Here is a 23,782-nt window from a genome sequence, read left to right on the forward strand (position 1 = left end):
CAGGCGTGAGCCATGGCTATCAGCGTGGACCCCAGAGATGGGCATGAAACACTAACACTGCTGCTGCAGCCACCAAGAAGCCTGTGTGCAAGCATAGGTCACTATCCACATTTCCCCTCCTGGGAGCCTGTGCAGCCTGCCACTGCCAGGGTCCTGTGGTACAGGGACAACTTCCCTGGGAGAACATATGGTGCGCCTCAGGCTGTTGTAACGTCATATCAGCCTCTGCTGCCGCAGGCTCACCCTGCATTTCGTACCCCTCCCTCCCCCCTGCTTGAGTGACCCAGAGCCCCATAATCAGCTGGTACATTAACCCTGTCCTGTCTGAGCGAAGAACAGATGCCCTCAGGCGAGCTACATGCAGAGGCAGGGTCAAATCCAAAGCTGAACCCCAGGAGCTGTGCGAACAAAGAAGAGAAAGGGAAATTTCTCTGTGCAGCCTCAGGAGCAGCAGATTAAATCTCCGCAATCAACTTGATATACGCTGCATCTCTGGAATACCTGAATAAAGTTCAGGACATTGGTCCACAAGAGACCTCCCGGCTCCACGTAATATCAAAGAGCAAAAGCTCTCCCAGAGATCTCCATCTCAATGCTAAGACCCAGCTCCACTCAACGACCAGCAAGCTATGGTGCTGGACACCCTATGCCAAACAACTAGCAAGACAGGAACACAACCCCACCCATTAGCAGAGAGGCTGCCTAAAATCGTAATAAGGTCTCAGACACCCCAAAACAAACTACTGGACACAGACGTGCCCACCAGAAAGACAAGATCCAGCCTCATCCACCAGAACACAGGCACTAGTCCCCTCCACCAGTAAGCCTACACAACGCACTGAACCAACCTTACCCACTGGGGGCACACACCAAAAATAACAGAAAATATGAACCTGCAGCCTGTGAAAAGGAGACCCCAAACACAGTAAGTTAAGCAAAATGAGAAGACAGAGAAACACACAGCAGACGAAGGAGCAAGGTAAAAACCCACCAGACCAAAAAAAAAAAGAGGAAATAGACAGTGTACGTGAAAAATAATTCAGAGTAATGATAGAAAAGATGATCCAAAATATTGGAAATAGAATGGAGAAAATACAAGAAACATTTAAAAAGGACCTAGAAGAACTAAAGAGCAAACAGACAATGATGAACAACACAATAAATGAACTTAAAAATTCTCTAGAAGGAATCAATAGCAGAATAACTGAAGCAGAAGAACGGATAAGTGACCTGGAAGATAAAATAGTGGAAATAACTACTGCAGAGGAGAATAAAGAAAAAAGAATGAAAAGAATTGAGAGTCTCAGAGACCTCTGGGACAACATTAAATGCACCAACATTCGAATTACAGGGGTTGCAGAAGGAGAAGAGAAAAAGAAAGGGACTGAGAAAATATTTGAGGAGATGATAGTTGAAAAGTTCCCTAATATGGAAAAGGAAAAAGTCAAGTCCAGGAAGCACAGAGAGTCCCGTACAGGATAAAAACAAGGAGAAACACACCAAGACACATATTAATCAAACTATCAAAAATTAAATACAAAGAAATAATATTAAAAGCAGCAAGGGAAAAACAACAAAATACATACAAGGGAATCCCCATAAGGTTAACAGCTGATCTTTCAGCAGAAACTCTGCAAGCCAGAAGGGAGTGGCAGGACATATTTAATGTGATGAAAGGAAAAAACCTACAACCAAGATCACTCTACCCAGCAAGGATCTCATTCAGTTTTGAAAGAGAAATTAAAACCTTTACAGACAAGAAAAGCTAAGAGAATGTAGCACCACCAAATCAGCTTTACTACAAATGCTAAAGGAACTTTTCTAGGCAGGAAACACAAGAGAAGGAAAAGACCTACAATAACAAACTCAAAATAATTAAGAAAATGGTAATAGGAACATACATATCGATAACTACCTTAAATGTAGATGGATTAAATTCTCCAACCAAAAGACATAGACTGGCTGAATGGATACAAAAACAAGACCTGTATATATGCTGCCAACAAGAGGCCCACTTCAGACCTAGGGACACATACAGACTGAAAGTGAGGGGATGGAAAAAGGTATTCCATGCAACTGGAAATCAAAAGAAAGCTGAAGTAGCAATTCTCATATGAGACAAAATAGACTTCAAAATAAAGACTATTACAAAAGACAAAGGAGGACACTACATAATGATCAAGGGATCAATCCAAGAAGAAGATATAACAATTGTAAGTACTTATGCACCCAACATACAAGCACCTCAATACATAAGGCAAATGCTAACAGCCATCAAAAGGGGAAATTGACAGTAACATAATCATATTAGGGGACTTTAACACCTCACTTTCACCAATGGACAGATCATCCAAAATGAAAATAAATAAGGAAAAACAAGCTTTAAATGATACATTAAACAAGATGGACATCATTGATATTTATAGGACATTCCATCCAAAAACAACAGAATACACTTTCTGCTCAAGTGCTCACGGAACATTCTCCAGGATAAATCATATCTTGGGTCAAAAGCAAGCCTTGGTAAATATAAGAAAACTTAAATCATACCACATATCTTTTCTGACCACAATGCTATGAGACTAGATATCAATTACAGGGAAAAATCTGTAAAACATACAAAGACATCGAGGCTGCTACTAAATACTAAATACACTACTGAATAACCAAGAGATCACTGAAGAAATCAAAGAGGAAATCAAAAAACACCTAGAAGCAAATGACAACGAAAACACGATGACCCAAAACCTATGGGATGCAGCAAAAGCAGTTCTAAGAGGGAAGTTTACAGCAATACAATCCTACCTCAAGAAACAAGAAACATCTCAAATAAACAACCTTACCTTACACCTAAAGCAGTTAGAGAAAGCAGAACAAAAAATCCCCCAAAGTTAGCAGAAGGAAAGAAATCATAAAGATCAGATCAGAAATAAATGAAAAAGAAATGAAGGAAATGATAGCAAAGATCAATAAAACTAAAAGCTGGTTCTTTGAGAAGATAAACCAAATTGATAAACCATTAGCCAGACTCATCAAGAAAAAAAGGGAGAAGACTCAAATCAACAATTAGAAATGAAAAAGAAGTAACAACTGACACTGCAGAAATACAAAGGATCATGAGAGATTACTACAAGCAACTCTATGCCAATAAAATGGACAACCTGGAAGAAATGGACAAATTCTTAGAAAAGCACAACCTTCCAAGACTGAAGCAGGAAGAAATAGAAAATATAAACAGACCAATCACAAGCACTGAAATTGAGACTGTGATTAAAAACCTTCCAACAGACAAAAGCGCAGGATCAGATGGCTTGTCAGGCGAATTCTATCAAACATTTAGAGAAGAGCTAACACCTATTCTTCTCAAACTCTTCCAAAATATAGCAAAGGGAGGAACACTCCCAAGCTCATTCAACAAGGCCACCATCACCCTGATAGCAAAACCAGACAAAGATGTCACAAAGAAAGAAAACTACAGACCAATATCTCTGATGAACACAGATGCAAAAATCCTCAACAAAATACTAGTAAACAGAATCCAACAGCACACTAAAAGGATCATACACCATGATCAAAAGGGGTTTATCCCAGGAATGCAAGGATTCTTCAATATATGCAAATCAATCAATGTGATACACCATATTAACAAATTGAAGGAGAAAAACCATATGATCATCTCAACAGATGCAGAAAAAGCTTTCAACAAAATTCAACACCCATTTATGCTAAAAACCCTCCAGAATGTAGGCATAGAGGGAACTTACAAATTGAACAAATTAAAGGAGAAAAACCTTTAATTAACAAACTGAAGGAGAAAAACCATATGATCATCTCAATAGATACAGAAAAAGCTTTCAACAAAATTCAACACCCATTTATGATAAAAACCCTCCAGAAAGTAGGCAGAGAGGAAACTTACCTCAGTATAATAAAGGTCATAAATAACAAACCCACAGTCAACATCATTCTCAATGGTGAAAAACTGAAACCATTTCCTCTAAGATCAGGAACAAGACAAGGTTGTCCACTCTCACCACTATTATTCAACATCGTTTTGGAAGTTAAGGCCACAGCAATCAGAGAAGAAGAAGAAATAAAAGGAATCCAAATTTGAAAAGAAGAAGTAAAGCTGTCACTGTTTGCAGATGACATGATACTATACATAGAGAATCCTAAAAATGACCACAGAAAACTACTAGAGCTAATCAAGGAATTTGGTAAAGTAGCAGCATACAAAATAATGCACAGAAATGTCTTGCATTCCTGTACACTAATGATGAAAAATCTGAAATAGAAATTAAGGAAACACTTCCATTTACCATTGCAACTAACAGAATAAAATACCGAAGAATAAACCTACCTAAGGAGACAAAAGACCTGTGTGCAGAGAGCTATAAGACACTGATGAAAGAAATTAAAGATGATACAAACAGATGGAGAGATATACCATGTTCTTGGATTGGAAGAATCAACATTTTGAAAATGATTATACTACCCAAAGCAATCTGCAGATTCAAGGCAATCCCTGTCAAACTACCAATGGCAGTCTTCACAGAATTAGAACAAAAAATTTTACAATTCGTATGGAAACACAAAAGACCCCGAATAGCCAAAGCAACCTTGAGAAAGAAAAATGGAGTTGGAAGAATCAGGCGCCCCAAATTCAAACCATACCACAAAGCTACAGTAATCAAGACAGTATGGTACTGGCACAAAAACAAATATAGATCAATGGAACAGGATAGAATGCCCAGAGATAAACCCACGCACATATGGTCATCTAATTTATGACAAGGGAGGCAAGAACATACCATGGAGAAAGGACAGCCTCTTCAATAAGTGGTGCTGGGAAAACTGGACAGCTACATGTAAAAGAATGAAATTGGAATACTCCGTAACACCATACACAAAAGTAAACTCAAAATGGATGACAGACCTAAATGTAAGGCCAGACACTATAAAACTCTTACAGGAAAAGATAGGCAGAACACTCTATGACATAAACCACAGCAAGATCCTTTTTGACCCACCTCCTAGAGAAATGCAAATTAAAACAAAAATAAACAAATGGGACCTCATGAAACTTAAAAACTTTTGCACAGCAAAGGAAACCATAAACAAGACGAAAAGACAACCCTCAGAATGGGAGAAAATATTTACAAATGAAGCAACTGACAAAGGACTAATCTCCAAAATTTAGAAGCAGCTCATGCAGCTCTATATCCAAAAAACAAACAACTGTATCCAAAAATGGGCAGAAGACCTAAATAGACGTTTCTCCAAAGAAGGTATACAGATTGCCAACAAACACATGAAAGGCTGCTCAACATCACTAATCATTAGAGAAAAGCAAATCAAAACTACAATGAGGTATCACCTTAACACCAGTCAGAATGGCCTCATCAAAAAATCTACAAACAATAAATGCTGGAGAGGGTGTGGAGAAAAGGGAAACCTCTTGCACTGTTGGTGGGAATGTAAATTGATACAACCAGTATGGAGAACAATATGGAGGTTCCTTAAAAAACTAAAAATAGAACTATCATAGGACCCAGCAATGCCACTACTGGGCATCTATCCTGAGAAAACCATAATTCAAAAAGAGTCATGTACCACAATGTTCACTGCAGCTCTATTTACAATATCCAGGACATGGAAGCAACCTAAGTGTCCATCAACAGATGAATGGATAAAGAAGATGTGGCACATATATACAATGGAATATTACTCAGCCATAAAAAGAAACGAAATTGAGTTATTTGTAGTGAGGTGGACGGACCTGGAGTCTGTCATACAGAGTGAAGTAAGTCAGAAAGAGAAAAACAAATACCATATGTTAACACATATATATGGGATCTAAAAAAAAAAAAAAAGTTCTGAAGAACTTAGGGGCAGGACAAGAATAAAGACGCAGACGTAGAGAATGGACTTGAGGTCACGGGGTGGGGGGAAGTGTAAGCTGGCATGAAGTGAGAGAGTGGCATGGACATATATATACTACTAAATGTAAAATAGATAGCTAGTGGGAAGCAGCCACATAGCACAGGGAGATCAGTTCAGTGCTTTGTGACCACCTAGAGGGGTGGCATAGGGAGGGTGGGAGGGAGACACAAGAGGGAGGAGATATGGGAGTATATGTATATGTATAGCTGATTCACTGTGTTATAAAGCGGAAACTAACACCACTGTAAAGTAATTATACTCCAATAAAGATGTTAAAATAAATAAGTTAAAAAGTGGTAGAGCAAATAAAATTAAACGTGAAATGCTTCTCAAATAGCTAAAATATTGAAATATTTAATCAGTATATTATAATATTTAACATGAAATTAAAATATTAAGATTCAGATTATTAGAACTGTAATGTTTGATGTATTGTACTTATTTATTAAAAGTATAATTGAGTCCCATCATAGAAGAATAGAGACGAAGAGATTCCTGAACATCCTTCTCAACACCTTTTTGTGCATATGTGTGTTCTATACCATACAAGCTTGTGTATATGTGTACCACTGCCTTTTATGGAATATCAAATGTCAGTACAGTTTTGGAATTAGTATTGTTATCTGATGAAGACATTGAAGCCTCTTCCTTTTGACCTTCCTTAGTGGTTTGGAGTTCAGACTCCCTGATGATGTCTTATGGATTGTCCTTAGTTAAGTGATGCCAAACCTACTTCATCCTTATAGGCATGAAATGTAAAAGGATGGCTAGAATATAACATTGGACAAAACTAAATAATAATAACAGAAAACATATTGTCTTCTTTTCTACTTTCATACCAGTAAATTTTTTTTGCATTTTTTCATCATTTTGCTCTTTCTCAGCCCATATCAAATCAGAGAAATCTTCTTGACTTAGCTGTTGACAAAATACCAATGTCTGACATTAGTCTTTTAGCCTAATAATGAAAGTTGGCCCCAAAGATTCCCCTCAAGTTCACAAGAGTCTAGGCTATCCTAGAATGACTCATAGTATTGGGTCTGATTTGTAAGAGGACTTGAAGATTATCCAGAAATCACAGAACCTAGTTTAGGCCTGCCAGGAGATATCCCCAAACTGCCCTGGATCTCCTAGGGGTCCTTCAGAACAGAGAAGAGCCAAAGCAACCTTAGATGGATGTATCTTCATAGGCCAAAATGATCTCAAATCGCCATGAGACCACATAAGTATCATTGGCCAATATGGTATGCATGGTATATTAGTTTTTTGGTGAGGTTATTTATAAGTCAATACTTGTTCATCGTAACGGAATATTTCAGATGATAGTTATGAGAGAGCCTCCACTAAAACCAAGCTCATCGTCTATAGGACTGACAAGAAGAATCTAAATGATATCCTCAGGATTGCCAGGACAGATCTGGAAGTTTATACTAAATATCTAGTGTTCAATTATTTTTTAAAAACATTTGCAATCTAGGCAATTTCTAGAGTAATGTAGCCTCCACTGAATATAAGATTGGAATGTCTGCTTTAGTTCCACTTTCAAGTCAATACATAGCTCATTTTGCATTTAAAAAATAATTATGGTATAAGCAAGTATCAGTCTGGAAATTCTAGAGGAGTTTGTTGTTTTCATTCTTAATAAGAGGCAATGTCCCCAGCCACGTAGTACCTCTGTAGAAAATATAATGGTTTTCATGGGGAAGAAATAGCCAGATATCTTCAGAAAGACCATAATTCTACCTACTATCAATATAAACCATGAATTATATATTATATTCAATTAAGAAAGCCAAATACACAGGAAGTATTTTAGAGATATTTTTAGGAAGGTTAATATGTAATGATATAGTGATTGGTGATAAGCTGGTTCATTGGAAATAGATAACTATTTTGTTTCTTTTATGAGAGGCATGACTTTGGTCTTCTTTTCTGAACACTGATAAGTAATCAATATATTTCTCCATGATTTGTGATGTCATGTACCTGAGACCTAATCCTGAGGATTTAAAAGTCTCTGGTGTCACCTTGGCCATTGTCTGCCTTTAGAGCAAAATCCATTTGTTGGTCTATGGTGGATGCAATGTTTTACTCATTCAAAGACTGGTGTTCTTCAAAGCAAAGGAGAATATTTGCATATTCTAGTGTAGCTGTTCCTTAATATGACAGGCTAACTTGTATAAACAGTATAATATAGGTGACCAAGTAAGTAATCCTAGTTTATGCTACAGAAACACATCTGGGCTAAAGCTGAAACAACTTCACTGCTCTAAGAACATCAAGACAGACGTCTCTCACAAAGTGAGCTGACAGGACTTTTGTAGTTCCAAATCTAGTTCACGGCTCTGTACCTTGTCTAAATCTGATTGAATAACGATATGAAAATCTGGCAGGACTGCTTTCTGTTTCTGTTTTCATTAAAAGGCTTTCCAGTCTAGTGGAGCTGCATTTTGTTACTCTATGATGCCTTGAGGAGAATAATTTAATGCTTATTGATTGGCATTTTAATACTGAGGCATTCATTATAGAATTGCAAAATGGAGAAAAAGAGAGGTGTATTGTAATGCATAGATTATGCTAAAGGGACCAGGTAAATTGAACATGTATAGGAAACATCCTCATTTGCAGTTTCATTTTGGACATGTATAGGTAACATTCTCATATGCAATTTGATTTTACACATGCGTAGCTATGTCCATCAAACTGTGCCTCTCTGTTTTGTATTGGTTTGTTTGCTTGTAAAAGAACTCTTTCCTTCCATAGGTACTGTGAACCCCTCTAAATGCGGCTGCCCCTTTGCCTTGAAGATGGCAGCATGCCAGCTTCTCCTGGAGATTACCACCTTCCTGCGAGAGACCTTTTCTTGTCTGCCCAGACCACGCACTGAGCCTCTGATGGTATGTAAAACATATTAATAATGAGGCTACTTGGAGAGTCCAGCCATGTGGCTAGATTTTTAGTATTCACAGTTTCCTCAAATACCCAATGACCAAATGTATCACATAGTTTAAAAATTCAACCAAGGGATTTTCATATATAAAAAGAAAATCTCTTTTATCTATTAAAAAAAAAAAGAACTAAAATTGACCTTGAAATCACTAAAGATAGTACCACTGGGTAAAATGTTTGATTGATCACTGTCAGTTAACCTAGGAATGTCTGAGAACCTCCAGGTTCCTTTACTCTGCAAACTATAAGTTTTATGGCCAGCATTTTCCGGGAATCACTGATAGATTTTTTTTTTCATACTAACAACTCATAAATTCATGTGCCTCCAATGAATTTTCTCATTTAAGCTAAAGGCGAAAAAACTCAAGTCTTTAGCATGTAAATGTCTCTGAACATATATTTTATTTCTGCAGCATTTCTTGTGGATACGGATAGGCAGAGAAAGAACATGTGTGCATGCACACACGCACGCGCGCATGGAAACACATAGACACACATACACACACACTCCTGTACCATCAGGGTCTGATTTATTTAACTTAGGATACAAATTCTAACAAGAGCCAGGAGTCATCACAGGGCATTTGGGACAGAGGCACACCTCAGAGCCCATTTTCCTTGGCCCTTTGTTCCCTACCAGGCACCAAGTTTCCGGTGGTTCTTTTGTCATAGGCATTATCCAACCAGAGCTGAGGAACCAAATTCTTTTTTCCCCCTTTATACAAGATTTACACTATTCTGCCAGAAAAATTGGTACACTAACAATCTGTGTGGTTCCGTTTAGGTGAATTTTACAGTCCACCAGCTCTCCTGCTTTTTTGACCAAACTCAGCATGAACAAGGCCATAACCTAGTTCCTGAGGGCAGGTAGGGGAGGGAAAGGGACAAAAAAGTCAGTGCTCTGGTATTCCTGAGCAGTGCCTCTAACTCTGATTTTCCAATGTCTGGACAGCCTGTTTCCTCACACTCTAAAACATAAAATGGAAATATTTATAGGTAAAATATGTTTTCAAGAGAAACATACGACATGTGGGCTGTGAAACTGCACCCTTTAAATACTGAAAAAGAGAGTTCTTCTTACTGCCCTTATTTAATTTCATGTTATCCTGAACCTTGATTTTTCTGAATTGTCACCTTCACTATTATATTATATTGAGACTATTCTATAAAATCAAATCAACGCTGCCACTTAACACGTGTTTAGTTTAAAGTCAAGTCTGATCTGTAGGCCTCTGTCGGTGTTATTCTATCAACATTCTAATTATACCAAAGTCTTCATAAAAGCACAGAAACACATCTACTTTTAAATTGACAGATTTTTAATGGTCACCATTTTGACCTATTATGATTTTAAAAACATAAGAATCTTGAAGTTTGAGTCACTTATTTTTGTTCTTTCTTTCAATACTATAAAGCTATAGTTTAATATTCCTTATTATTGTAACAAATTTCATTTTTTAAAAAAATCAAATCTTTTAAAAATGACTGTATAATCAACTGGCTGTCTAGGAGAAAACGCCAAGAAATTAAACTAAAACAGAGGCTGCAGTCATTCAGTTAATAAGAGGAAATTTTTCATTGCCTTTAACTAGGTCTCACAAATCTTTTATTCATTAAGCTAGGATTTTCATTGTCAAGTATAGGTTCATATATTGTATTGGGATGTGACCTTTATAAAATAAATGGGAAAGATGCTTTCTCATGTTTAACCTATCTAACTACAGTTGATGATAAAGAAAACTCAAATCATATTTTTTTAACTATTGTAGAAAAAACAGTATCATAAAACTGTTTTACCAACACAGAAGCTATAAATGCTTGAAATAGTTTTTTTAAGAAATTGTACTAAATGGTGAATCTAACAGGCTAAGCATAAATACCATCAAAATGAAATATTCTAAAGTGTTAACAAAGCACTTGCTGTAAGAGTATTTATAGATCTTTGGGATGTTTTATTAATTCAGTAACATTTTTAACAGCAGTAAAAATAAATAACTACCCTAATGTACAGAATAATAAAAGTATAAGCCAGAAAAATAATCACATTAGAAGCTATAAATATTCTGGGATCTGAGATTTGAGGATGGGAGAAGATAGGGAACATAAACTTTCTACCAAGAAAAAGTCTTTCTGATAGAAATGTCATAAGACCATTTCCAAGATAAAAGAGATTTCCCTGTGAAATATTTGTTTGCTTGAAAAACTCCTAGTTATATCCAAAGTGTGGAAGAGAAAACAAAAGAGCCTAAAATACAATAATTAAAGGTTAATTTGATAGGGTCAGGAAATCTTAGGAGACCACTCACTGGTTTGGTGGGGAATGACGGTAAGAGAAAAGGAAAAATGATATCAAAAGGGTTTAAAATGTTGCGAAAAACATATTTTTACCAACTTAACAAATTGTTTCCCAGATAGATCCCTGGATGCAACTTAATTAATGTGTTTTTCCCCCCAAAAAAACAACTTCTGGTAGCATTTTTATTCACTCTTTTTGTGAACCATACAGATAAATAATATCTAAAAAAGGAAAAAGCGTTTTTACAAGATTTATCATAAAAAGCATAACAATCAGTTTTTCTCTGATTGTTAACTTCCAAACTTGAAAACAAAGAAATATTTTTTAGAGAATTTTGTCTATAAAACTGCTGGTCTATTAAAATAGGCCAGTTTTCCTGTTGAATTAGTAAAACCAATAACTGATGACCAAGCAACATGGAATTAAACAAATTAATTCCCATCCAACGCCAAGACGAGTCCATAATGATAAAGTAAAAGGCAGTAAGGAAGTCTCTGTACATCTATATTCACTCATTAGGGAAAACAACATATTGGATGCTTTTGTACAAGATTGTGCTAGAAGCTGTACCAACTGTATCAACTGGATTTAACAAGTCAGGTTATAAAGAATACACTGCTGAATTCCAAATGCTCCTAAAGTTAAAGAATCAGAAGCAAAGCACAGTTCACATATATGAAGAGTAGACTGATGAATATTTGAGAGTAAGGCTGTGAGCAAGGTGGTGTGATGGATGCAGAGGTGGGAGTCGGGGTGATGCAGAGATGACTATATTGTAACAGGAGAACCAACACATAAACAACACACTTAAGAAAGGAGCAGAGGGCCAGGGTTGGCCAAAGAAGGGACTGGAAAAATCTGAAGAACCTTCCTGGACGAGATCACATTTGAATGTAACTTTGAAAGATAAGTAGGATTTTGACTAGTAGATACAAGAAGTTGGAAGAGATAACTACTTTTGAGAATCAGAATTGTTATTTTATTACTTTTTGTCCCACCTAAGAAACTTATCTAATTAAATTTGGCTACCAAAATAGAAAGTAGTTAGGTTTTTTGTTTTCCTAAAAGGGATTAATTTAAGAGAAACAATTATATTCCTAGAATATTTTTTGACAATGTTAAATAGACTCCATGTGGTTCTTTATTTTTCTAGATGTGATGTAATTTTCTGAGTACCAAAGTATAACTTCTGTTCTTAATTCAAAGGGAAAAGAAGAAACAATATGTAGAGTCTAAAGTTTCATTTATTAATAATAGTTAAAAGCATAAGATTTTAATCTTGGTACCAACTGGGTTTTTCAAAATATTTTTTGTTTTTCAAACTACTTGAATCTGAGGGATTATTATGTCATAGTTAGAAAAAATGCTGTATAAAAATAAAGTTAGCATTTTATATATTTTTCATTTATCAAGTCTGAAAGTGCTTCATAGATTAATGATTAATTATGATCTTCAGCGTGAGCGAGTCTCCATTTACAGAACGGGTCAAATGTCCACACTGGGGCCTCACAGGCCAAACTCTTACTAAATACTTACACTGCCCAAGGCTTATTTTCAGTTATGGGATCATGAAGTCTTCCTAAGAGAGAGTGAGAGATTCCTCCAACGCATGATCCTGTTTTGAGCCTCTGGCCATTACACCTGAGGTTTCTTAAGCCTGAACTGCCTTTCCCTACCAGTTTGCTGAGCTAACTTTACTTAATCCTCAGGATTTAACTCCAACATCACCTTGGTATTCGTTTTCTACTTCTGTTGTGTGATATTGTGATTTATGATAAAAATATATGTTTGGTCTTCATCCCTGTTTCTGGCACAGTGCTCCTAAAATCCTTGGAATTTCTTAAGTATGGAGGGTGACCAAGGTGTCTTTTGTTATGTTAAGAGGTGACTTGTAGAATGCCTCTAGATTACCTAGGGATCAGCTGGTCACCAGATGAACCAACCAAACAATTAGAAAATTGAAACTTTCAGTCCCACCCCCTCACCTCCAGGTGACAACAATTTAATCAATCATGCCTATGTAATGAAGCCTCCATAAAGACCCAAAAGAACAGGGTTTGGAGAGCTTCTGGTTGGTGAACACGTGAAGACTGGGTAGTGTGCTGCCCTTGAAGAGGGCATGGAAGCTTGGCCCCATTATCCCATACCTTGGCCTGTGCATTTCTTCCATCTAGCTGTTGCTGATTATATCCTTTTATGATAAACCAGTGATCTAGTAAGCAAAATATTTCTCTGAGTTCTATGAGCCCCGCTAGCAAATTAATTGAACCTGAGGAGGGGTGTTGTTGAACCCTTCAATTTATAACCAGTTGGTTAGAAGCAAAGGTAACAACTTGGGCTTACAACTGAGGTCTGAAGTGGGGACAGTCTTGTGAGACTGAATCCTTAACCTGTGGATTAAGGAAAACATTTTCATGGCCACAGTCTAAACCTGGCATTAGATAGAGGGAAATTTGGCTGTTTAAATGCTGTTGTGTGCAGCTTAAAACGGAGGGAGGTTTGCTAGAAGACCAATGCAGTGCTGGGGAGATGCCAGCATTCATGTGCTCCTCACTGACATTTCAGGACTTGGAGAGCTGCAGACTTCGTTTGGATCCTGAGTTGGACCGGCACAGATATGAGAGGAAGATCAGCTTTGCTGGTGTCCTGGATGAAAATGAAGACTCAAAAGATTCCCTTCACAGTAGTAGCCACACCCTCAAATCAGATGCAGGTGTTGAGGAGAAGAAAGGTATGGATAAGCAAAAATTAATTCACGTTTCAGGGTTTCTCATAGGATGTTTGGTCTCGGGTCTAAACTGCAGAATTGTGCACTGAAAGAAGTCCAAAACTGTTGGCTCTGTACAGTACTAACAGTGTTGACTCAATGAGGTAGGCAATCATGCTAGTTAGGAGTTGGACTCTGCAGTCAGAGAGACTCTAATTCCAGCTCAGCAATTCTCCGTATCCCATTGAATCTAAGATGGCATCAGTTGTAAGATGAACTGTTATCTTATATACCAATAAGAAAGGAAAAATACTCCCCATTCAGCTCTTATGCAATACTTTCTAATCACTTAATTTGTGCTTTATTCTTACTGAAAGAGGACTTTCAGACGTAATTAGATGTAGATTTTTATTATCTGTCTATATCATTCTTTGTGCAGCCAGGTAAACTGGTTAAAGGTTTTCTAAACCATCTTCAATTCAGAGTTCAAATTCTTAATCACTTTTCAACTCAGAATTGTCAGTGTCTGTGTTTTTATATATGATAATGTCCTCTGTGTTAGTAATACATCATTTCTTAAATGAATCTGTAAAAGAAGTAAAGCTATTGGTGATAGTTACACAAGCCAACGTGCAATTGTATGAAGCTAGCCTACCTTCAATCCCTGCTTCAGGAATGTTCCCAAACACCCACTCACTCCACCCAACTATCATTTGGTTTCTGGGACTTAAAAGACACTGGCACCCATTTTGTACATTTTGTTGCTGGTGCTTTAGATATTCACATGAACACAAGCAATAGCAAATGTGTCACAACTACCACCTGGCTCTAGTGATCTTAAGATGTCATCAGCTGCAAGCCAAATCTCAATTTCAGAGATGTTCAAATGTAAAAAAATGTTCATCTTAAAATGGTAAAATAAAGTAGTTATGTGACCTTGTCCAAGTTGCTTACCTTCTAAGCCAGTTTTCTCCCCTGTAAAATTAGATTAATAATACCTACCACATTGGAATGTTGAAAGCTTTAAAAGAGACAATGCAAGTAAAACATAAACTCAGTACCAGATACCTAATAAGGACACGATAAATAATTGTCATCATTGGTTTTTTTTATCTGTATCATGAGCATATAGATTAAAATCCATGCAGAAAATCCTAAATATGAGTTACAGATTGCAAAGTTTTAAGTTGCTCTTTAAAGGCTCCTTTAAACTGTTAACTTCTCTATCTGATTTTTCTATTTTCTTAAGTTTCATTACCCTTCAATGTTTTTCTAATGAATTCCATTAGAAAACAGCATATTTGTAAAAAGAGTCAAAGACAGTCTTATCCATTGGTATATTTTCTGCAGACAGTGCCTCCATGAATGTTTGGTAGTTTAAGGAATGCATGATTCTCAAAAGACATAGCCCTACAGAAGACTTAAATAGACATTTCTCCAAAGAAGGCATGGCCAACAGGCACATAAAAAGATGCTCAATATCACTAATTATTAGATAAATGCATATCAAAACTGCAATGAGGTATTACCTCACACCAGTCAGAATGGCCATCGTTAAAAAGTCTACAAATAATAAATGCCAAAGAGGGTGTGGAGAAAAAGGAACCTTCCTACATTGTTGGTGGGAATGTAAATTGGTGTAGCCACTATGAAGAACAGTATGGAGGTTCCTTGAAAAACTAAAAATAATTACCATGTGATCCAGCAATCCCATTCCTAGGCATATATCTGGAGAAAACTAATTAGAAAAGATACATGCACCCCAGTGTTCATAGCAGCACTATTTACAATAGCCAAGACATGGAAGCAACCTAAATGTCCATTAGCAGATGAATGGATAAAGAAGATGTGGGGTGTGTGTGTGTGTGTGTGTGTGTGTGTGTGTGTGTATGCATATGTATATATATATATATGCATATGTATATATACATATACAAATAATGAAATATTACTTGGCCATAAAAAAGAATGAAATGCTTTTTGCAGCAACATAGATGGACCTAGAGATTATCATATTAAGTGAAGACAGAGAAAGACAAATATCATACGATATCACTTATATGTGGAATCTTAAAATATGATACAAATGAACTTATTTACAAAGCAGAAATAGACTCACAGACATAGAAAAACAAACTTGTGGTTACCACAGGGGATGGTGGGGGTTGGGGGGGAGAGACAAATTAAGAGTTTGGGATTAATATATACATACTACTATATATAAAAGAGGTAAACAACAAGCACCTACTGTACAGCACAGGGAAGAAACTCAATATCTTGTAATAACCAATAATGGAAAATAATCTGAAAAAAATATATATATGTTTTTTTAAAAAGGAATAGCCCTAGATAAAGAAAACACAACATATTTAAGATATTTAAAATTTTGTAAGGAATGGATATATTCTGAAAAAAAACTTTTTACTATTTCAAGATCAGATTGTTGTCACAACATTTAAAAAATGCAAATAATTATTATATCATATTGTGTTGAATTTATGGTGAACAGAAGCCATGTTGCGGGAAGGATTAGGCAAATTTTAGCAGTTTCTGAGTATGAAGAGGTATCAAGTCAAGGTTTGTTCAAATACTACTACTTCTGACAAGGATGACTGCATATGATGTGAAAGGTCCTTCTTTTTTATCAATATATTTTTAATTGAAGTATAGTTGACTTACAATGTTGTGTTAATTTCTGTTGTACAGCAAAGTGGTTCAGTTATACATATATGTACATTCTTTTTTTATATTCTTTTCCATTATGGTTTATCATAGGATATTGAGTATAGTTCCCTCTGCTATACAGTAGGACCTTGTTGTTTATCCATTCTCTATATAATAGCTTACATCTGCTAACCCCAGCCTCCCACTCCATCCCTCCTCCAACCCCCTCCCCCTTGGCAACCACCATTCTGTTCTCTATGTCCATGATTCTGTGAAACTCCCATCTTTTAAACATATCCCACAGGGATTTTTTCCCATTCAAAATTATTATGTTAGTTATTATTTAAAGTAGTTGAAATAAAAATTGCTAATACTGACATGATCAAATTTCAGCAGAGTAAATTCTATACCATTTAAAAAAATAAAACCTCAGATTAATTTTTAAGAACACTTTAATTTCATGATTATCATTTATGTAAATTGCCTTTAATATTCAAACACACAAATACTTAATAATTTTTCTCCTCTTAGAATGGCTATGTAATTACATGAAAGTTATTTAATAAATTAGGAGCAGAAAACTAAAAATATAGATAAAATGAGAACATATTCATAAAATGTCCTTTACCAGTTGGCAAGAAACTTCCTGAAGATTCCTAAATATTCCTTAATCCTTTTAATAAGCTGATACCAGAGGCTAAAGCCGATGTGAAAATGGGGACCATAGGGACCCTGCTAACTCAGATTATTAAAATTTTATTTAAAATTTCATGCCATCTGTTTGTATAACATCTAAAAATGTCAGTTCTTGAAATAAACAACTTGAGGACAATTTGGATTCTACAAAGGAAAACTAACATGAAATAATCCTTAGAACTAAAAATGTCTGCCTAAAATCTCCAAGCAAGATCTGTCAGATCATTTTATCCATATTCCAGATACAAAGTAAGACTGGCATTCCAGAATACAGACACCGAGACATGTGTGATCACTCAACAGTCATATACTGAGCACCTGTTGTATACCAGGTGCTATTACAGGTTCCTAGAATACAGCAATGAACAGCAAAAATTTCCCACATGTATTTTAGTTTATATTAGCTAATAGTTAATAACTTAATAGTGAATAACATTAAATTCTGGACTTTCAAGTCGAGATAAGTAGTATGAAGAAAACAAGTCAGGGTCAGAGAATTGGTAGTGACCTGAAGTAGGAAGGATTGTAGTCCTAAGTGACATTGAGCTGAGACTTGCGTGATGTTAAGGATCCAGTCATGTGAAGGGCTGAGAGAAGAGTCTTCCAAACAGAGACAACAGTGAGAACAAGACTCTGATGCAGGAATGAACTTGGAGCATGTGAAGAAGGGCAAAAAGGAAAACAAGGTTGCAACAGAATGAGTTGGGGGAAGAGCGGTAGGAGAGAGGGTCAGGCGAAGGGCAGATAAATAGGGTCTGTAGATATGGTTAGAAATTTAATTCTATTTTAATGTGTCTGAGAGTTGTCAGGTTTTGACCAGAAAAGTGATATAATATTTGTATTTATGATTGATGTATTTAAGAGATGAGTCAAGCTGTTGGAGTGGGGGTAAGAGCGAGCAGTTTGGTAGTTATATTAGTCTAGGGAATAGGTGACAGGGCTTTCAAAACCCTACGCTATTTTGAAGTGTTGAATCAGCAGGACTTGCTGATGGATATATGCGGTATAAGAGAAAAGGGAAAAGAGATGTTTTATCTAATTTAGATGAGTTTGTTTTACTTTCATACTAGTTCTCGTTGTCATGGAGATAAAGGCTAAACTTCAGTGGTGTAGAATCTCGACTGATGTCTTTCATGTACTTTACCAAATCTGAATTCTAACTATATTATGTCCTTTGTAAATAATCAATGCCATAATTCTGAACATTATTTTTTTCAGTGCTGTAAAATGTCTCCAATTATCTTTGGTGATAGAACAGTTTCTCAAAATTAAATTTTTTTTCATGTCATATTAATCTGGGGTTATTTTGCTGTACTTGTAGGCTGAAAAATATCATGAAATCAGGCAAAGAATGCCAAAGTGTGCCTCTGTAAAAATTTTTAAATTATTTCTTTAATCTCTTTCTCTACTTCCCAATCTATTTTGACATAAATTGTATTAATAGTCATTAAAAATGATAAGTATATTCGGTTTCAGATGCATTTCAGATAAGTCATAAAGTCTCAATTATACCTAAAAATAACACTGAAAAATACAGTGGATGAGTTTTGTGCTATAACTAAAATAGAGAATTATGGTCTTTGAGGGATGGATTCAACTGTGCTGTGAGAATTTCTGTCTAGATGTGAAATTCTATCCAGATGTGTTCAGGGAGCTCCATGAAGCCTTTGCCAGCTGAGTGGTGATAATTTTAGTCTTTCTCAATCATAAGAGTAAATCAGAGATTAAACATTTCACTTTATTCAACAGGAATCTAGGCTCCTTTATATGGCACTAATTAACATTTTTTGGAGCTGTATGAGTTCTATCACAGACTAACTCTCCTGTGAGTGAGAAACTTGAGACTAAAATGCAATCTTCCTGATTGGCACTAAAATATTAATAGCTGTGCCTTAAATAATTAGTAAGAAATCTTGTTCATGTCTTAAGAAGGAAACCTTACAAAAACAGCCCCTTCCTGATAATCAATTGAAGCCCTGAAAACTTTCAAAATCACCCTTACAATATCCACGTGCGACAACACCAAGTCCTCAAAAGAAAAAGAAGGTGTGGATACGACTATGGGAAATACGGATGCTTTTGGTTAAAATGTAGGTTTCAAGTTGAACGTGTTTCTTTTACCCTTTTTTTTTCCTCACTGATGACTGTTTCTTCCAGAACACTAAAGAGGAGTAATGCATGTTCTTCTTGGTTCATGTAGACTATAAGGTTGATTCAGGGTGTTGCAACTTTTGGACTCATATCTCACCCAGCCTTTTGACTGAGAGGAGGATGCTATGAAATCATTAGGTGCAGTGCAAATGGAACCATTTCACACTCATGTTCACCCACAGCACCCCACTGAACACCTCTTTTAGTGCCTTTGCTGAGGAACTGAGCAGAACCCGCTGCTGACTGTTGGAGAGAGAAGCGCCTCTTGGTTTTATTTCTTAATGAGGTATTCCCAAATGAAGGGATTTTTCCCTGAAGGGCTTTCCCTAACTCACATTAAGTCTGTCAGTCCCATTTCAAAAGAAAAACAAAAACAAATGGTTGGTGGTTCTGCTGAATCGAGCAATGATGCTTTGTGAACGTACTAACAGTCCCGGAGGGCTCCCTGGCAAGGGCGCGCTCATGCTTGTGAATTCTGGGCCAGAGAGAGAGCAGGTTGTTCCCGGCACCGATCAGCTGTGTGTCCGAGAAAGAAGCTGCACCAGCCCTTCGTGGTGGACCCAGCCTCCTGCCCGCCTAGCAAAGCCGCCTGACTTGGGGCTTGGGAGAAGCTCCTTGTTCAGATGGGCTGCTCATCCCGGCCAGCAGACAGGAGGCTGTTCAGGCACAAGCTGGGGAGAGCTTGGCTCTAACGCTGGCTGGGGAGAACTAAGGGGGAAAAAGCCCTATTTTATTCTTTTAATACAGTTCCCAGCAGGAAGATCAGGATAGGAGGTTCCCGCCTGCTCCAGCTTAAAGGAACCCGCAGTTTCCAGGTGAAGAAGGGGGGTTCCTTGTCCAGCATTCGCCGGGTCGGCAGCTTAAAGAGCAGCAAGTTATCACGGCAGGACTCAGAGTCTGAGGCTGAGGAGCTGCAGCTGTCCCAGAGCAGGGACACTGTCGCTGACCTAGGTAACATAGAGGAGCGGGGCGTGCAGGGACGCGGGGGGTAGGAAGACAGAGCCCGAATCCCCGAACAGCTCAAGTCCATTTTCTTACACATCGGTAGACGGAGGGCAGAGTCATGGGTTAGACTACTCGTTTAGTCCATAAGCTATGTTGCCCTCCAGAGCAGTGCTGCTCCAGCCTTGCTGTGCACAGGGTCAGCTGGGAGCTTGTTAAAACGCAGATCCTGATTCAGCATCTCTGGGATGGGAGCCTGAGATTCTACGCTTCTAACAAACTTCCTGGTAAAGTTAATGCTGCTGGTTCAAGGACCACAGCTTGAGCAGGGAGCATATGGAGTCTACAGTAGGGAAAGAAAACATTGTAATGACAAGGGCAGTTTTTTGAAATCTAGATCTTTGTCCCTTTATTCTTCTGGTCAAGACCTTTAAAGCAAAATGTAGATATTCCCTTGGGAATAGCTGGCTTAAAGTCTTCTATAAACTAAAGTCTCTGTTTCCCAGTAAAAACAACCAAAATTTCAGAAAGGAAAGATTGTCTACATCTCACAATTAGTGACCTTCAGCAAATCACTTAACTTCTCAGGGATTTGTTTTCCCCAGCTACCCAATGAGAATAATTCTGTGTACACCTTGCCTACTGTGAAAGGATGCTCTAAAGATAAATTAGGGATGATTGTAAAGTATGTTAAACTCCTGAGAATAAGCTTTATATACAATCAGAGTTGTAGATTGTCACTATAGGACCCAAAGAGACTCTGAATCCCAAAATGTGTTAGTCCTATGGGCTCTCATCATCGTCTTAGTAGACGAGAAAAAGATTAAGCAGGCTTGCCGATAGGACTTACCAGCTGCCTAGAATTTACCTGTTAGGTTAAAAATTGAAGTGCATATTCTTTGCCTTTCAGTCCCTGTATGAAAACCAAAGTGTAAAACTCTTCTTTCTCAGTAAGTTGTTTCAGAAGTCAGTCAGGAAATGTGGATAAATTATCAATCTAGCCTGCGGAAACAGAAGCTGAGTATATTTAATCAAAGAGAGTTTAAAATAGAAAATGTTTCTACACCTACCCACCCTTGCCTTTGAAAATAGCTAATTTATGCGTTAGTTAAGATTCAGCTTATTTTTTTAAGGAGACAATAGAAAAAACCTTATGACATCTTTTGTTACAGGTCTGAGCTGTAAGAGTATCATCAGTTAGTTTGGGGGGAAATATTATTTGAATTAATTATTTCAATTCATCCATGTAGCCTAGCCAGTTAAGTCAAACTATCCAAGCTAGAAGCATAGTTCTGTCATAGAAAATACCCAGAAAAGCTTGTAGATTTGAGGACAAAGCTTTGTTATCTAGTATACTAAGTAGAGAATTCCTGTGACATGTCTCCTTCACAGTTTCCTACAGAGACAAGTTTGGACAAAGGGTTGTCCACAGTTGGGCACAGTTACTTCCAAATTCCCTTAGTTTTTCCGAGGCACCACCCATCTTTGAAATAGCTCTGATAGCAAAGCCAGGTGGTGTTAAGAGCGGTAGCACTAGCCGTAGTCACAGCAGCAGTGGCGGTAGCAGCACCCTTTGTGGCCACTGCAGGCTGGTTGGTGTCCCTACTTAACTACACCTGCGAGGTCTGGGCAGTCTGGAATGGATTTGGGCACACTTAGCCAACAACTTGCCCATCTCAGCAATTCAAGGACTTGACTCTGTTCTTTTTCTCTGCTCCCATATCTCAAAATGGAAGCCACCATAACAGAGATCATAAATGTCCTTGTAATTGCCAGTCCAGCTGCTGGTGAAGGGAACAGCTCCTATTAGTATTACTCCACTAAAGCCGATGCTATGCCCTGTAACCCATTGGCCATGGTAGTCTGCCCTAGGATTCAAAAGCATGGACCACTGTACCATAGCAACATGCTCTCCAGGGAGACAGAACAATATAACCTTTCTTGGTATTTTTCTTTTGAAGAAGGGAGTCCTTGGAGTGCAAGTGAGCCCAGCATTGAGCCAGAGGGAATGAGTACAGCCGGCACGGAGGAAAATTACCACAGGAACATGTCATGGCTTCATGTAAGTAGGAATCTCAGAAAGAGCCCTGAGATCAATTTCTTTTGGCATTGGGGAAGGTCTGTGGAGGTAGGATGAACGACTATACTAAAAACATCCATCATTTCAGCCTATTAGAAAAATTATAGGCTTTTATTTCAGCTGAACCTCTGGATACTCACTAAGATTGGTCTTCTGCTGGATTGTATTCATTTGAAGCTTATCTAAGACCAAGGGTGCTTTGTTATAGTTGGCTTGTGAGTCAATGTAAGTCAGGGAAAAAAACCCTGAGGGATCAGGCCAGGCTGGTGGTCAAAAGAGCCTGAGTGACACAAGGCAAGGCATCACGATCAGTTTTATACAGGTCACCACAAATGCTGAGAGCAAGGTCATGGTGTCAGTCTTGAGTGTGTATTAGATCAAATTGTAAACTAGGACGTGGAGATTCTAAGATGATGAAGGTCACACCTCAAGGGGCTCTCCAGAGGGCACAGGCAGGCGGGAATCCCAGGAACAGATTACAGTTCAAGGTTTGACCTAGGTGTAAAGAAAGGAAAAGAAAGGTTGGGAAGCATGACGTGAGATCCACAATTGGCAGGGTACTGCCAGCACTATTATTATTATTTTTTAAACATCTTTACTGGAGTATAATTGCTTTACAATGGTGTGTTAGTTTCTGCTTTATAACAAAGTGAATCAGCTATACATATGCATATATCCCCTTATCTCCTCCCTCTTGCGTTTTCCTCCCACCCTCCCTATCCCACCCCTCTAGGTGGTCACAGAGCACCGAGCTGATCTCCCTGTGCTATGCGGCTGCTTCCCACTAGCTATCTGTTTTACATTTGGTAGTGTATATATGTCCATGCCACTCTCTCACTTCGTCCCAGCTTACCCTTCCCCCTCCCTGTGTCCTCAAGTCCATTCTCTATGCCTGCATCTTTATTCCTGTCCTGCCCCTAGGTTCTTCATGACCTTTTTTTTTTTTTAGATTCCATATATATGTGTTAACATACGGTATTTGTTTTTCTCTTTCTGACTTACTTCACTCTGTATGACAAACTCTAGGTCCATCCACCTCACTACAAATAACTCAATTTCATTTCTTTTTATGGCTGAGTAATATTCCATTGTATATATGTGCCACATCTTCTTTATCCATTCATCCAATGATGGACACTTAGGTTGCTTCCATGTCCTGGATATTGTAAATAGAGCTGCAATGAACATTGTCGTACATGACTCTTTTTGAATTATGGTTTTCTCAGGGTATATGCCCAGTAGTGGGATTGCTGGGTCATATGGTAGTTCTATTTTTAGTTTTTTAAGTACCCTCCATACTGTTCTCCATAATGGTTGCATCAGTTTACATTCCCACTAACAGTGCAAGAGGGTT

The 23,782-nt window shown here is 37.6% G+C and overlaps 1 protein-coding gene across 7 annotated transcripts in view; it reads left to right on the forward strand.

Moving 5' to 3' along the window:
• UNC80 (unc-80 homolog, NALCN channel complex subunit) overlaps nucleotides 1-23,782 on the forward strand; it is a 246,135-nt gene that overhangs the window by 113,562 nt on the left and 108,791 nt on the right. For all 7 annotated transcript variants that reach the window (XM_007187842.2, XM_057551653.1, XM_057551656.1 and 4 more), the window contains 3 exons: nucleotides 8,707-8,840; nucleotides 13,754-13,919; nucleotides 22,310-22,410. In XM_007187842.2, coding sequence (XP_007187904.1) covers nucleotides 8,707-8,840; nucleotides 13,754-13,919; nucleotides 22,310-22,410 — 401 coding nt within the window. The remainder of the gene's footprint in view (nucleotides 1-8,706; nucleotides 8,841-13,753; nucleotides 13,920-22,309; nucleotides 22,411-23,782) is intronic.

The sequence above is a fragment of the Balaenoptera acutorostrata genome, chromosome 8, assembly GCF_949987535.1.
Source record: "Balaenoptera acutorostrata chromosome 8, mBalAcu1.1, whole genome shotgun sequence".
NCBI classification, from domain to species: domain Eukaryota; kingdom Metazoa; phylum Chordata; class Mammalia; order Artiodactyla; family Balaenopteridae; genus Balaenoptera; species Balaenoptera acutorostrata.